This window comes from Erythrolamprus reginae, chromosome 2 (assembly GCF_031021105.1).
Source record: "Erythrolamprus reginae isolate rEryReg1 chromosome 2, rEryReg1.hap1, whole genome shotgun sequence".
NCBI lineage: Eukaryota > Metazoa > Chordata > Lepidosauria > Squamata > Dipsadidae > Erythrolamprus > Erythrolamprus reginae.
Window position 1 is genome coordinate 171,480,585 of NC_091951.1, and position 15,771 is coordinate 171,496,355.

Sequence of the window (15,771 nt, forward strand, 5' to 3'; positions counted from 1 at the left end):
AAGGGTGTAAAAGCATTGTGAAGCGGTATAGAAGTCTACTAAGTCTAAATGCTACTGCTATACATACACTCAGTAGGTCATGTCACTCATGCCAACATCTGCAGGGACAGATGTTCTGAATCTCTCACAGGAAACGGCAGACGGGCATACACGATGCTTTTTTAAAAAAAGTATGTGCGGCGTTCAAGGGATCGGGCGCAGACGCCCTTCGCCTCCAGCAAAGCTCTGCAGCCACTCAAATGAAGGAATACTTCGGCGGTTGCCGGGGGGGGGGGGGGGGAGACAGAGAAGAGAAACATCTTTCCCATTGGCTGAAGGAAAGAGGGCATCTGTGTCCGGTTGGTTGATGGACTCGCGCAGCATGCGACGATTTCTCTCTCTCTCTCGTCTCCCTTACGGGTGGGCGGGGCTCCACCTTCCCCGGCGCTTGGCGGCGGCCTCAGGTGAGGAGGGAAACCGGAGCGGCTTTGATGGTTGGCCGAGGTTTTCCGCCGAGGTGGGTACGACGGTGGGCGAGGACCGGGCGGAGGGGAGGCTGGGCGTCCTGAGGGGAAAACCCCCAAAGCATGTGGGGAAAGGAGCCTCGGAGGGAGGAGGCTGGAAGCAGCGGCGCTGGGGAAACAAGGGGAGGAGGCGCAGGCAGCCGAGGGAATGGCCCTGTGTTGGGGGGATTAAGGGGTGGGCTCGGAGGCAGGCAGTCGACGGGCAGGAGGGCGCAGAGGCGATGTGGCGGTGGAAGGAGGGGCTTTTTCGATGTGGCAGGCAGGCAAGAGTGAAGCTCAGCCCGGAGCCTTGCAAGGCTTCCCCTCAACTCTCCCCGGCAGAGGAACGAAAAAGGAAAAAAGACCACGCGGAAGAGTAGAAGACGCCTTCGATTTGTGAAGAAGACAGAGAGGGAGACTCGGGTTCTTTGCGGAGAAGGACGCCCTCTTTCCCACGACGAGTCACAAAGAACCCTTTACGAAACAGGCTGCAGGGCAAGCTCTGCCCAGTCAGGAGAACCGCTCATCCAGCAAGCTGGTAAACGCCTTCAAGGAGGACAGAGAAAGTCCTGAACTTGCCCAGGGACTTTTTTTCTAGACCGAATCAGAGTGTTGTTCCCACATGCCCTAAACCAGTGATGGCAAACCTATGGCAAGGGTGGAACAAGTGGCATGCGGAGCCATATCTGCTGGCATGTGAGCCGTTGCCCTAGCTCAGCTCCAAAATGCATGTGTGTGCTGGCCACCTGATTTTTGCCTCACCCAGAAGCTCTGGGAGGATGTTTTTACCCTCCCCAGCTCCAGAGACTTCTTTCGAGCCTGGGGAGGGCGAAATACTAGCCTACTGGGCCCACTAGAAGTTAGGAAACAGTCTGTTTTCAGCCTCCAGAGAGCCTCTGGGAGGTGAGAGAAGATGTTTTCACCCCCCCAGGCATTGAATTATGGGTGTGGGCCACTCACGCATACGCAAGAGCGCACGTCCACACTCTTACAGCACCCGAAGAAAAAAAGGTTCACCACCATTGCCCTAAACCTTTTAATTCCACTGTCCCCCACTCCCCCCGCAACACACATCTAGTACCAGAGAGAGAGAGGATGGAAGGATGAAGGAGGTAAAATAACAATGGGGAACTCACAGAGGTTGAGAAAAAGCAAGTTGTAGCTCTGTCCTAGCAATGTAAACTATTGCCTCCTGCTATATGGTAGTTGCATCTGACCTGGAGCGTTTTAGTATTTGAAAAATGTGTGTTTAAAGGGAAGCTGCAGTGGCTAAAGAATGAAATAGGTTATTGCTGAAGTGGATTATAGTTATTGGTATTCTAAGGTGACAATGCACTGATGTGTCCTGTTTGTAATGAAAAGGTAAAACAGAGAAGCTTGGATGTCTATGGAGATTCTCCCATCATCTAGGTCAGTGTTTTTCAACAAGTGTGCCGTGGCACACTAGTGTGCCGCGAGACATGGTCAGGTGTGCCGGGAAGCTCAGAGAAAAAGAAACCAAGAGAGAGAGAAAGAAAGACAGACAGACAGAAAGAAAGCAAGAGAGAGAGAAAGAAAGCAAGAGAGGGAGAAAGAAAGCAAGAGAGAGAGAGAGAGAGAGAGAGAAAGAGAACAAGAGAGAAAGAAAGCAAGAGAGAGAGAAAGAGAACAAGAGAGAGAAAGAGAGAGAAAGAAAGCAAGAGAGAGAGAGGGGGGGAGGGAAGGACAGAGAGAGAAAGACATAGAGGGACATAGGGAGGGAGAGAGAGAGAGCAAAAAAAAGAGGAAGGAAGGAAGAGAAAGAAAGAGGGATGGAGAGAAAGTGAAAGAGGAAGGAAGGGAGAGAAAGAGGGAGGGGGAAAAGAAATAGAGCAAAGGGGAGGTAGAGAGAGAGAGAATTTTTTTGTCCAAACTTTTTTTAGCTGCCCCTCCCCCGCTCAATGTGCCCCAGGGTTTCATAAATGTAAAAAATGTGCCGCGGCTCAAAAAAGGTTTAAAATCACTGATCTAGGTCATGGCTGTCCCAAAGTACTTGTTTCAAAAGGCAACTAGACTTCCTGCTGCCCAGGAAAGTCCAGTTGCCTTTTGGAAAAAGCACCAGTGGGACGGAGAAGCTTGTTGGGAGCACAGCTTTAGACTGAATTGAATTATATTCATTAAGCTGAAAAGTTAAATGAAGGCAAAACAGAGAGGAAAAGAATGTCCTAAGATTGGAGGCTGAGCTTTCCTATTTAATTATATAGCTCGATTCACACAGTACTAAACTAACTGTGTTTTGTGGCTTTAATGTGAAATGTGAACCCACTCCATGAAAGGAAATACATTTATCTGATTACAAAGATGCATGTACAGTAAGTTGAAATAAATAGTTTTGGTCCTTAGGGCTTTTGCTACTGTATTAGCTGTGACATTTCTACCTTCTCATCTTTGAAAGTAATTGAAAGTTGCAGACTGTGAACAAGCACAGCTCTTCATGTTTGTGATCAACAAGACTAAAATAGCTTGGTAAGGGACTACAGTACTCAAAAGCCAATTAGCCAGATGTTGCTGTTTTAACGGAGATGTTGTTCAGGCTTTGAAAAGGATAAACCTTTTTTGTTGTTCAGTACCACGGAATGAAGCAAAAAATGGACCAAATCTGACAAAGGCATATTTCCTGTCTTGGTTCAAAGTAAATTTATTGGCTGCTAAATTGGCTACCAAAAACTTTGGATATATCGATCTACAGTGGCAGGTTTCTGCAATTATTGGATACATAGATCAGTGATGGCAAACCTTTTTTCCCTTAGATCCCGAAAGGGTACACATGTGTGTTCACACCAATAATTTAATGCTCCCTGTACCCTGTACCCTGCACTCCCCCACATATGCTCCAGGAGGAGGAGGGGACCCCATCTCCCCCATTTTGACGTGCGCTAAATTTCACTTTGCTGCACAAGGAACTGTGAGAGTAGCGAGCAGGGCATTGAGGCAGCAACAGCAGTGGGGTTGGCTGTTTCTCCACAGCAGAGGGATGAAATGAGGGAGCCGCAGCAGAGGGTTAAAAGAGCCACATGCGGCTCTGCAGCTATGGGTTGCCAACCCCTAGTCTAGTAGTTAAGACACCAGGCTATAAAATGGGAGTTTGTAAGTTCAAGTTCTGCCTTTGCCATGAAAGCTCTCTGGCTGACCTTGGGCCAGACACTGTCTGTCTGCCTGGCCCACATCACAGGGGTGTTGTTGGGAAAGTGGGAGAAAGAAGGAGTGTTAAATATTTGCTCTCTTGAGTTTTTTTTTAATTATAAAGGCAAGATATAAACAAACGAAGAAACCAGGAATTGAGGACTTATGACTGGTGACCACATGTGATCTCAAGCTCCACTTTAGCTTCTACAGCAGGTGTGTCCAACCCTGGACAGCTAGCCACACAACAAATGATTTGTATCTATGTATACTTTAACTATAGTTTTTTTATATGCAGCCCAAGACAATTCTTCCTCATTCAAAGCACCCAGGCAAGCGAAAGGTTTGGATACGCCTGCTCTACAGTAACCTCAGATTCAAATCACAAGATCACTTATTTTTACTGGTATAATGTTTCATGTTGGAGATATATGTTTATGTATGTATGTATGTATGTATGTTTGTATGTATGTATGTATGTATGTATGTATGTATGTATGTATGTATTATGTATATGATTTTTCTGTAGAATCCCCCTGGTATATTGAAGGAATGTCACAGCTCCTTTTTGCCTCTCAGCCCCATTAGGGGCCATATTCCAAGGCAGATAAGTTTTTTTAATATCCAACAACTATAATATATAAGTGTAACATATTTTGCTGATAATGAAAAGGAAAGGAGACTACTATAGATTTATTTCGGGCTTATTAGCCTTCATCAGGTAGCCACATCCTTTTTTTTTTAACTGGGATTTGAACCCGGAGTGTAGCTACCTGATGAAGGCTAATAAGCCTGAAATAGATCTATAGTAGTCTCCCTTCCTTTTCATTATCAGCAAAATATGTTACACACACACACACACACACACACACACACACGAATTACTATCTTTAATTTATTTGTTAGATTTAAATCACACTTTTCCTGCAAGAAAAGGCAGCTTATGTGGGTCTCTTCCTTCATTTTATCCCCGTAAGAGCAATACTTTGAGAGAAGAGTGACACACCCCAAATCACTCAGTCACCACATATGGCTGAGGATAAGTTTGAATCTGGATCTCAACTACCCATCCTCCATCTTAGATTAATACCTTTAACCACAACACTTTGGATAATTTAGAAAATCATAAACATAACCTATCCCCCTCTTAATTTGATTGATATAAATGAACTCTGAAAAGTGTAGGTAGGTAATTTTCACCAAGCTCTAAGCTCCAGTGCTTAATTCTCCACCCTGATCTAGTAAAGATTCTCGACAGAGCCATCTCCCTCCCTCCACCACCACTCTATCTCTCTCTCTCATATTATCTGTAACACAGTGTGTTGCTCTGCTGCCTTTGACCATTCTTCCTCCTTACCCTCTGTTGAGCTCTACCTTAAAGGTTTCCTGTTCCTGTACAAGAAAAATATATCCCATTGGCTGTTAGACTCTCAGGGGGTGGGGGTGGGGTTCTTAGCTAACTCTGTAGGCTTTTGTCTGTGTCCCATCAAGCTTGGCTCATGTATCTTCTCAGGTGCCATGTGGTGAGATGGCTTTGGGATTCCTATTATGGTTCTTTGTGTAGAATAGGCTGCTCATTGACAAAGGTGGATGGGGGGGGGGGTGAGTGAGTTTGTTCTGGTCTTAATGGTCCATTGACAAAGGTGGGGGCTAATGAGAGTATTTCCTGCCTAAAAACATGTTTTTAGTCAGGAAAATATAATATTCTACCATTTTAATATTTCCTAAAATATTTCATTTCCTAGGAACTTCCTGCTATATTTTATTGGTATTTTTCTTCCTCTCTCTTCTCAGAACTATTATTCGGCATCCAGGGAGGATGGATATAGAAAACAGCATTGCCTGCAGTGATATGTCCCGTGGTGCTATGGACAAATGAGATGGCCAAATCTCTTTTGGTAGCTATTGCTCTCTGGGCTTTGGGAGGCCCTGCTGGGCTCCACCATCTCTACCTGGGCCGAGATAACCATGCCTTACTCTGGATGCTGACTTTGGGAGGCTTTGGCATAGGATGGCTTTGGGAGTTGTGGCTACTCCCGGGGTGGGTAACACAGGCAAATGGTAGCCCCGACTTGCCTAATGGCCAATCCCCACCTTTCAACCCTGTGCGTTTCCTTGGCCAGGTTTTAGTAGGCATCTATTTTGGGGTAGTGGCTTTGATTGGTCTCTCTACCCTGCCAGGTTTTTACCTTCTGGCTCTCCCTCTGGCTGTGGGTCTCGGAGTTCATTTGGTGTCTGAGGTGGGCAATCAAGCCTCCGATCTTCAAGCAACCTTAAAGGCTGCCTTCATAACCACACCAATTTTCTGTGACGACCCACTGGGGATCTTGATCATTAGTCTCATCACTAGTGTGACAGCCCAGATCTACCGAAGCTATAAAACCCAAAACAATCACACCAAGAAGAAGCTAAGTCTCCGACTTTGCCGATTAGGTCTGGCCTATCTGGCATTCACAACGCCACTGGCCTACTCTGCCTTCAGCAACACAACAGCCAGTGCCAACTACATTGGAGCAGTCCTGGATTTGTTCAGTGTGTTTCCATCCTTGAGTAGAGTATTGGAATCAGTGCTGCTTCTCCCCTACCGTGCTGCAAAGATGCTGGGTTTAACTGATGGCTATTTCCAGGAATGGGAGAACATTTTTAAATTTGTGCAGTCTTTCGAGGATGAAAGACGGCTGATGGCATATAAGGTACAATGGATTTTATTATTTTTCAGCTTTTGGAAACAGTTAAGTTTCGAAATTCCTACAATCTATCCAGGGGTGGGCAGCAGCCAGAATGGGGGGGGGGCTCCGTTCGGGTAACGGAAAGGGTGCTGCACGCGCAGCTCCATCACCGCCAGCCGTGCATGCGCACAACTGGCCAGAATTCAGGGGAAATCACCTTTTTTTTGCTATTTCCCCCGAAATCTCTGCACAGGGGACGTTCGCGCAAGATTTTGGTTGCTGCACATGCACAGCAGCCGAATCTCACCGCAGCGCCTAGAGCTGCAGAACCATGCAGGCAGCAGCAATAGCAGCCCTGCCGAATTCCACCTGCCCGCCTTGCTCTTCTCGGTGTGGCAAGGGCGAAGAAGGTGTACGAAAGAGCGAGAAAGCATGCAGCTTTTCTCCAAAAGGTAAAGGTTGGGGCAAAGTGTTCTGCAAGCGCTGCTGGGGCTGGGCGGGCTGAAATCGCTGGCACTGGGCAGGCCACTGGGCCACCAGCACCTGGATTGTGAGCATCAGTGCTGGGCAGGCGCCCAGCTCTGGAATCATGAACGCCGGTGCTGGGCCAGGGTTGAATTTACCTGGTTTTCGTCCATTTTCGGCCTTTCAGAAGTGGTTTGCCATTGCTTTCTTCCTATGGCTAAGAGAAAATGACTGGTTCAAGATCACCCAACTAGCTTTGTATCTAAGTCAGGACTAAAAGATCCTCTCAGTTTCAAACTCTTTTGTCCTCAGACAGACTAAAATATACACTTCAAACCTTGCATATAAAACAACTTGCTTTGCATGTATTAAAGGACTGCTATTTGTATGAATAATAAAATGGCATTAAAGGAAGCTCAAATACTACTGGTAGTACTGTACAGTGTGCAACATAAAACAACAAAATGTAAATCATATTTAATCCAATTAGAAACAGTTTGAAAAATTCTTATTCAATTCATTAATAAAATATTCTATTTTAACAGTATATAAAAATAAAGAAAAACAACTAAATACATCAGAAGACCCTAGCCAATAATTTTACACTTACATTGATTTACCAGTTTAAAATGCTACTTGTGAAAAGAATAACATTATATCTGAAATCAGAACTTTTTGATTGTAAGGAAAACAGTTCAAAGGAAAAAGAAGTCAACAATGTGTTATCTGTTATACATATTTGCTCCATTATTGACTGTTTCTTCGATTTAGAGCACATTTCCCTGACGTCTTAGAATTAAAATTCCCAGAGTATAGCCATTAATTAGAATTCTGCAATCTTAGACTTAACACAAGACCACCATGATTTTTTGTGGAATTTTCTGAGATTATTTGAAATATTACAACAGAATATGCCGTGTTTAAAGGTTGGGAATGGTATAATATTATCATCTAGCTGGCTGAAAGTTTTACCCAAAATGTATAACGAGAGATAGTATCAAGGCTCTTCGGTTTTGATGCATTTGGAGGGAGGGAGGGAGGGAGGGAGGGAGGGAAGGAAGGAAGGAAGGAAGGAAGGAAGGAAGGAAGGAAGGAAGGAAACTGTGTTTTGCAGAATTGCAAGAAAGAGAAAGGACCTTTATGCTTAGCTTTCCAAAGGTCTGCAAAATTATGTGCTCTACTATTAGTTCAAACCCCATAAAAATAATCCTTTATTGGATGTTTGGCTTTTATAGATTTTTCAATAAGTTGTAACAGCAAGTGCAAGAAAATTATTCTTTGTTCTCTCCACCTATCACAGACAAATGGCTGGTTTCTTTCTTTCTTAGATGTTATCCTTCCTTTATTTATAAAAACCTCAGGACAGCAAACATGCTCCATTCTATTCCTCCTTTTCCCCACAACAACCCCATCAGGTGGGTTGGGCTAAGAGACTATGATTGGCCAAAGTCACCCAGCCAACTAATTATCGATTAGACAATTCAGAATTAAAATATTAGTGAACTTACATCTTTGATAGGATGCTGATATTCCTCTCTCCTCTCCCTCTAGATCTTAGGTATTCCTTATGATGCCACTCCAGAAGAAATCACCAAAAGCTACCGGAAGCTGGTGAAGCTTTGGCATCCTGATCGTAATCGAAATCAAATAGCAGAAGCTGAAAGACGTTTTATTGAAGTGCAAGCTGCCTATGAACTCCTCATGCAGGCAAAGAAGCCAAAATTTCCATGATTGCATTTTAGACAGCACAGAAATTTTATTACCATCAAACAGCTGGGGATTAAACTATTATTATTAGAGTAATGTTTGTTTCTGACCCTGAAATATATGTTCAATATTTTTTTAAAAAGTATCTTATTTATAAAATAAATGCTATTATGTTAATAATGAAAAGATGTGCCTCATCCTTTTAACTTTCAGGGAAAATGAAACGTTCCTACCTGATATGTTCATTCTCATAGGTATGGAGATCTCAGCCAGTGTGGGTTGACCTTATCCATTAGGCAATGAGGACTGAACCTATTTTAATGATTTTTTTCTGCCTCCGTCACTAAGCCCGCTTTTGGTGCAGGGCGCAGCACAGGCTCAACGTGTGGTCAAGGTGAAGTCATCGCAGCAGATTCCCGGAAAGGTAGGCGTCCGTATAGGGCCCCAAACAACTCTTGCGGCAAAATAATTAGGGCAGGAGTGATAGTTAATGCAGACTTATATGCAAAGTGGACCACGGCCCTAAGACCTAAGCTTAAGAGAATGGGAGGATCTAGCTGAGATCTCCACACCTATGAAAATTAACGTATCAGGTAGGAACAACGTTTCATTCTCCATATGGGTGGAGATTTCAGCCACTGTGGGACCTGCCAAAGCTAAGTCCCATGGGAAGGAGCTTAGGTCCCCTTACTGCTGAGGGCAGCACCCGCTGAAGGCTCTGCGGCCAAAGGCTGCATCAGCTGAAGCAAAGGCATCAATTTTATAGTGCCTGATGAAAGAGGAGGGAGTAGCTTAGGTGGCTGCCCTGCAAACCATTCCAGGGAAGCCTGGGCGGACCAAGTCATGGAGACTGCTGTGCTTTAGTAGAATGGGCGGTTATGCCCCTAGGGCAGTGATGGTGAACCTATGGCACGGGTACCACAGGTGGCACGTGGAGCCATATCTGCTAGCACACGAGCCATTGCCCTAGCTCAGCTCCAAGGTGCATGTGTGTGCTGGCCAGCTCAATTTTGGCTTGCACGGGCTTTGGGAGGGCGTTTTTAGCTTCCAGAGAGCCTCCGGATGGGATGGAGGAGGACATTTTTACCTTCTCTTTGCTCCAGGGAAGCCTTTGGAGCCTGGGGAGGGCAAAACACGAGCCTACTGGGCCCACCAGAAGTTTTGAAACAGCCCATTTCCGGTCTCCAGAGAGCTTCCGGAGAGCAGGGGAAGCTGTTTCCGCCCTTCCCAGGCATTGAATTTTGGGTGTGGGCACTCTCGCATGCACGATAGTGTGCGTACATGCTCTTTCGGCACCCAAGGAAAAAAAGGTTCGCCATGTCAAATGCCTTTGCTATTACGGCCTGAATCCACCTCCCCACAGTGGCTAAGGAAATCTTTTTATTATTTATTTATTTATTTGTTTGTTTGTTTATTACTTAGATTTGTATGCCGCCCCTCTCCGAAGACTCGGGGCGGCTCACAACACGTGGAACAAATCATAAATAATCTGACAAATTTAAAATATTTAAAGATTTATAAAAGACCCCATATACTAACAGACATATACACAAGAGAAGATGGAAAATAAGAGATAAAAAGGGCCTCTGACCTACGCCTTCCCTCAGAGCGCTTCAGATAGATGCATAGTGCTTCTCTAACATCTAGGGTATGCCACTTGCGTTCCAAGGGAGGGAAGGGGCAGGGACAGGAGCTAGGTAGTGTAAGCTCCTGGGCCCTATGATACCAGGTATTAATCTTGGTGGGGAAGGTGGGGTGTAAGTGAAGAACCACCCTGCCCAGGAAGAAGAGGCACAAGTCATTGCAGACCGAAAGAGCTGCTAGCTCTGAAATCCTGCAGGCCGAGGTGATGGCCACCAGCAAGGCCACCTTTTTTGTGAGGGGGTGGAGGGAGCAATCCTGGAGCAACTCATACAGAACCCCAGTCAATGAGTCCAACACTTTGGTTGAGTCCCAGGTAGAGAAATGATGTACCACCGGAGGACGACTTAGAATGGCCCCACATGGCAGGCATTTGATGAGGGGATATTGGGTCAGGGAGGAAAGTTCTCCACAGGCCAGCACTGAGGACAAGGCTGCCACTTGTCTCCTGAGTGTGTTAAGTGACAGTCCTTTATCAAACCTCTCCTTGAGGAGCCCCAACAGTTGGCCCACTGACAGATCTGTAGGAGAACACTGGGCACCTTTACACCAGTTGCAGAAGGTCGTCCAGGTGGCAGTATAAATGCAATTGGTAAATGAGGTCAATGGCTCCAGGAGGCACTTGAGGATTGATTAAGGTGCACCACTTGACTGCCAGGCGATCAATTGCATCCAAAGGGGCTCAGGGTTGAAGATTGCCCCCTGGGTGAGAGTGGAGGCAAACATAGGGATCCGCCAGGGAGGGCAGACAGATAGTGTCATTAGGACCGCAAACCACGCCCTGCATGGCCAGTGCAGAGTCAGCAAGATCTCCACCCTCTCGTTCAGCAGCTTGGGATCAGTGTGAGTGGGGGAAAGACATACAGGAGCACCCGTACCCTCCATTCACTGACAGCAGAACCAGGAGAACTGAGGCAGCTCAGTGTTCTCTCTGGTCACAAAGAGGTCTACAAGAGGCTTGCTGAATCTGTTGCAGAGTTGGTGGAAGAGGTCGTGGTGCAGCTTCCACTCTGCCTGGACATTGGCCTCCCCTGAAATGTACTCCACTGTGATGGAGACACATTGTTGTTCTGCCCAACTGCCCAGAGCCCTGGCTTTTTCCATGAGGGCAGGTGACCGGGTTCCCCACTGCCTATTAATGTGGGCCTTGGCTGTGGTGTTATTGGTGAGATTAGTATGTGTTTTCCCACCATTAGCCGGCTCAGCTCCTAGAGCGCTTGGCGGACTGCGCAGTTCCAGTCTGTTGATACCTCCTGCTCCAACCATAGGCCGTGGGCTACTCCTGAATCGATGTGGGCTCCCTAGCTGGATAGACTGTCATCTGTCATCAGTACTATTCTGGATGGCTCAAGGAAGAGGCAGCCTCTGCTCAGAGCAGAAGTCCATCAGAGAAGGGATTGGCAGATTATTACATTGTAGGTTTCCTTAAATTTATTACATTATCTCTAAATTGTTTGCATCACTAATACTCATTTCCATATCTCTTTTAAGAGTTTTAATTGTCCCAATATTCTTTTTGATAGAGTAATAACATTAAATCTTATAAGAGTTTCTCTTTTCTCACAATTAAATTTACCGTAATTATCCTGAGTAAACAGAAAACTTTGTCATTAGTTTTATTATCACATAGAACTTTCCCTTTACACTGCAGTTTGTGTTGCTAATTTTTCTTGAGTGCTTGGATGGCTGTAATTGGTAAAACATCTATATTTTTATTTATTCTCTTTTACTGGAAACACAGTATCAATTATTGGTTTGAAATGCTTACATGTTCATCTAGGCCCAGCAGATGACACTATTGAGCTATTAACAGAAAATGAGTGAGACTTGATTTATAAAAAATCAGGGAAAGAAAAAATATATTCTTTTTTATTAGTTGTTTACCACCAATCTCACTGTGAAATGATTCCGATTGGCTGAAAGATCATAACTAAGGGCAAAAGAACAATGAGATGCTGGAAATTAATTAGCATTTTATAACAATGTCTCTCATTTAAGGAACATTTAAATTTTCAGTCTGGATGTAGTTTTATAAAAAGTTTTATTAGCTACACTTTAGAAGTAGCAGCATGCCCTAAATATTATGGCTGGGAAGACAATGCATTTCCATCCATATCCAGAAATATCTTGAGGTTCGAAGGCAAGTGATGCTTTGCCTAAGATACAGGATTTGGGGAGAATTTAAATCACAGAAATCCAGTGAGAACTTGAATTCATTATAGTTACCACTGTGGAATCCTTCACAGTAGACTTGGGAATGTGTGATTGTCTAATCAGAGTACAGGGTACTTCTGAGATTGATTTCAACCTACACTAATGTGGCCTGTTTGGTTTTGCTTATGTGTAAACATTTGTGGTTTTGAACAATTGCGTACATTCAGCCTACCATGGCCTGTGTGACCTCAGCAAACTTGCAGGTTCCTTTTCTGAAAAAGCATTTGTATAAAAGAGCCCACATTCAGCCAAAACAGTGGCCCACACCATGCAGCTAGCATAGAAGGCGATTATGATGAATTGATGTGCTGGATGAAGTCAGAAAATTGGGTTTAGAAGCTTTTAAGGCAAGAGCTGTGTGGAGGGCAGTGGTTAGAATGCAGTACTGCAGGCTACTTTTGCTGACTTTTGGCTGCCGGTAGTTCAAATCTTACCCAGGACCAAAGTTGACTCATCCTTCCATGCTTCCGAGGTGGGTAAAATAAGGACCCAGATTGTTAGGGGCAATAGGCTGATTCTGTAAACCACTTTAGAGGGCTGTTAAAAACATTGGGAAGCAGTATAGAAGTCTACTAAGTCAAGATGCTAGTGCTATACATACACTCAGTAGATCATGTCACCCATGTCAACATCTGCAGGGACATTTGTTCTGAATCTCTCACAGGAAACGGCAGACGGGCATACACGAAGCTTTTAAAAAAAGTATGTGCGGCGTTCAAGGGATCGGGCGGAGAGGCTCTCCGCCTCCAGCAAAGCTCTGCAGGCACTCAAATGAAGGAATCCGAGCGACCGCCGTCAAAGGATCCTCCTCCGGCCGTTGCCGGGGAGGGGGAAAAAGAGAGAGAGAGAAAGAAAGAAAGAGAAAGAGAGAGAGACCATCCCTCCCCCGTTTCAGGATTCGCCTGAGGAATAGGAAAGAACGGCAAGAGACTTTATTGGGTCAGCCGGAGCTCCTCGCGCCCCTCCGCGCGCCGGATTGGGTCTCTTTCCACGGCTTTGGTAATTGGTCCAGCTTGGGTTAACCATCCATCCGCAACAACCTCTTTTGCGGTCGCTGATTGGGTCTCTCCAACGCCGAAGCCGATTGGACAGCGAACGAAGCGCTTCGGGAGCTAGAGCGGTTCCGTTGTCCTCGAGCCGAACTCAGTTTTTTGGATCTCGGGGGAGGGGAGGGAGGGAGAAGAGAAAAGAGGGAAAAGGTGGGAGCGAAGTGGGTTCGCCGTGGCTCCTATTGGCCGGCGCTCCGCCGAAGAGAAACATCTTTCCCATTGGCTGAAGGAAACAGGGCGCATGTGTCCGGTTGGTTGCGGGGCTCGCGCAGCCTTCGACGATTTCTCTCTCTCTCTCTCTCGTCTCCCTTACGGGTGGGCGGGGCTCCACCTTCCCCGGCGCTTGGCGGCGGCGGCGGCCTGAGGTGAGGAGGGAAACCGGAGCGGCTTTGATGGTTGGCTGAGGTTTTCCGCCGAGGTGGGTAAGACGGGGGCGAGGACCGGGCGGAGGGGAGGCTGGGCGTCCTGAGGGGAAACCCCCAAAGCATGTGGGGAAAGGAGCCTCGGTGGGGAAACAAGGGGAGGAGGCGCAGGCAGGCAGGCAGCCGAGGGAATGGCCCTGTGTTGGGGGGATTAAGGGGTGGGCTCGGAGGCAGGCAGTCGACGGGCAGGAGGGCGCAGAGGCGATGTGGCGGTGGAAGGAGGGGCTTTTCCGATGTGGCAGGCAGGCAAGAGTGAAGCTCAGCCCGGAGCCTTGTAAGGCTTCCCCTCAACTCTCCCCGGCAGAGGAACGAAAAAGGAAAAAAGACCACGCGGAAGAGTAGAAGACGCCTTGAATTTGTGAAGAAGAGAGAGAAGGAGACTCGGGTTCTTTGCGGAGAAGGACGCCCTCTTTCCCACGACGAGTCACAAAGAACCCTTTACGAAAACAGGCTGCAGAGCAAGCTCCGCCGAGTCAGGAGAACCGCTCATCCAGCAAGCTAGTAAACGCCTTCAAGGAGGACACGAGAAAATCCTGAACTTGCCCAGGAGGGGATCTCTTCGGGACTTGTTTTCTAGACCGAATCAGAGTGTTGTTCCCACATGCCCTAAATACTTTAAATCTACTGTCCTCCACTTCCCACCCAAACACACCTCCAGTACCAAAGAGAGAGAGGATGGAAGGAGGAAGGAGGTAAAGTAACAATGGTTGACAAAAACGCAAGTTGTAGCTCTGTCCTAGAAATGTAAACTATTGCCACCTGCTATATGGTACTTGCCTCTGAACTGGAGTGTCTTGGTATTTGAAAAATATATTTTTAAAGGGTAGCTGCAGTGGCTAAAGAATGCAAAAGTGAAATAAGTTACTGCTGAAGTGGATTATAGTTATTGGCAGTCTAAGGTGACAATGCACTGATGTGCCCTGTTTGTAATGGAAAGGTGAAACAGAGAAGTTTGGATCTCTATGGAGATTCTCCCATCATCCAGGTCATGGCTGTCCCAAAGTACTTGTTTCAAATGGCAACTAGACCTCCTGTTCCCCAAGAGGGAAGAAGCTTGTTGAGAGCACGGCTTTAGACTGAATGGAATTACAGTGATATCTTGTCTTACAAACCCCTCGTCATACAAACTTTTTGAGATACAAACCCGGGGCTTAAGATTTTTTTGCCTCTTCTTCCAAACTATTTTTACCTTACAAACCCAAGCCGCCGCCACTGGGATGCCCCACCTCTGGACTTCTGTTGCCAGCGAAGCGCCCGTTTTTGTGCTGCTGGGATTCTCCTGAGGCTCCCCTCCATGGGAAACACCACCTCCGGACTTGCATGTTTTTGCGATGCTGCAGGGGAATCCCAGCAGCGCAAAAATGGGCGCTTCACTGGCAAGGGAAGTCCGGAGGTGGGATTTCCCACCAAGGGGAGCCTCAGCGAAATCGCAGCATCACAAAAACATTGAAGTCTGGAGGTGGGGTTTATTGGCAAAAGGGGTGAATTTTGGGCTTTTCCATTGATTCCTATGGGAAACATTGTTTCGTCTTACAAACTTTTCACCTTACAAACCTTGTCCTGGAACCAATTAAGTTTGTAAGACGAGGTATCACTGTATATTCATTGAGCAGAAAAGTTAAATGAAGGCAAAACAGAGGTAAAGAATGTCCTAAGATTGGAGGCTGAGCTTTTCTGTTTAATTATATAGCTCGATTCACACAGTACTAAACTAAATGTGTTTTGTGGCTTTAATGTGAAATGTGAACCCACTCCATGAAAGGAAATACATTTATCTGGTTACAAAGATGCATGTACAGTAAGTTGAAATAAATAGTTTTGGTCCTTAGGGCTTTTGCTACTGTATTAGTTGTGACATTTCTACCTTCTCATCTTTGAAAGTAATTGAAAGTTGCAGACTGTGAACAAGCACAGCTCTTCATATTTGTGATCAACAAGACTAAAATAGCTTGGTAAGGGACTACAGTACTCAAAAGCCAAT

The 15,771-nt window shown here is 46.0% G+C and overlaps 2 protein-coding genes across 11 annotated transcripts in view; both read left to right on the forward strand.

Annotated features, from left to right (window-relative positions):
* Positions 1 to 320: 320 nt before the first annotated feature.
* LOC139158670 (dnaJ homolog subfamily C member 22-like) lies at positions 321 to 8,650 on the forward strand. 5 transcript variants are annotated; one of them, XM_070735992.1, is made up of 5 exons: positions 373 to 496; positions 825 to 1,020; positions 3,922 to 4,029; positions 5,418 to 6,316; positions 8,309 to 8,650. In XM_070735992.1, exons 4-5 carry the CDS (start codon positions 5,504 to 5,506, stop codon positions 8,486 to 8,488), a joined length of 993 nt encoding a protein of 330 aa, XP_070592093.1. In that variant the 5' UTR covers positions 373 to 496; positions 825 to 1,020; positions 3,922 to 4,029; positions 5,418 to 5,503; the 3' UTR covers positions 8,489 to 8,650. The 5 variants fall into 5 exon arrangements, with proteins under 5 accessions (XP_070592092.1, XP_070592097.1, XP_070592093.1 ...); XM_070735993.1 differs by lacking the exon at positions 3,922 to 4,029; XM_070735994.1 differs by lacking the exon at positions 825 to 1,020.
* A 4,742-nt stretch (positions 8,651 to 13,392) lies between these two features.
* SPATS2 (spermatogenesis associated serine rich 2) overlaps positions 13,393 to 15,771 on the forward strand; it is an 82,266-nt gene continuing 79,887 nt past the window's right edge. Inside the window, exons 1-2 of one of the 6 annotated variants that reach the window (XM_070740422.1) lie at positions 13,393 to 13,733; positions 14,095 to 14,482. The gene's annotated coding sequence lies outside the window, so the exon portion shown is untranslated. Of the gene's footprint in view, positions 13,787 to 14,094; positions 14,483 to 15,771 lie in introns of all 6 variants that reach the window. The other 5 variants (XM_070740421.1, XM_070740425.1, XM_070740420.1 and 2 more) reach the window with 5 other exon arrangements.

What these genes read in the sequence shown, in the direction of transcription:
- LOC139158670 (XM_070735991.1), top strand. Translation starts at nt 5,504, where the DNA reads ATGGCCAAATCTCTTTTGGTAGCTATTGCTCTCTGGGCTTTGGGAGGC. An exon ending in GACGGCTGATGGCATATAAG is followed by an intron (nt 6,317 to 8,308) that starts GTACAATGGATT and finishes CTCTCCCTCTAG; the next exon opens with ATCTTAGGTATTCCTTATGA.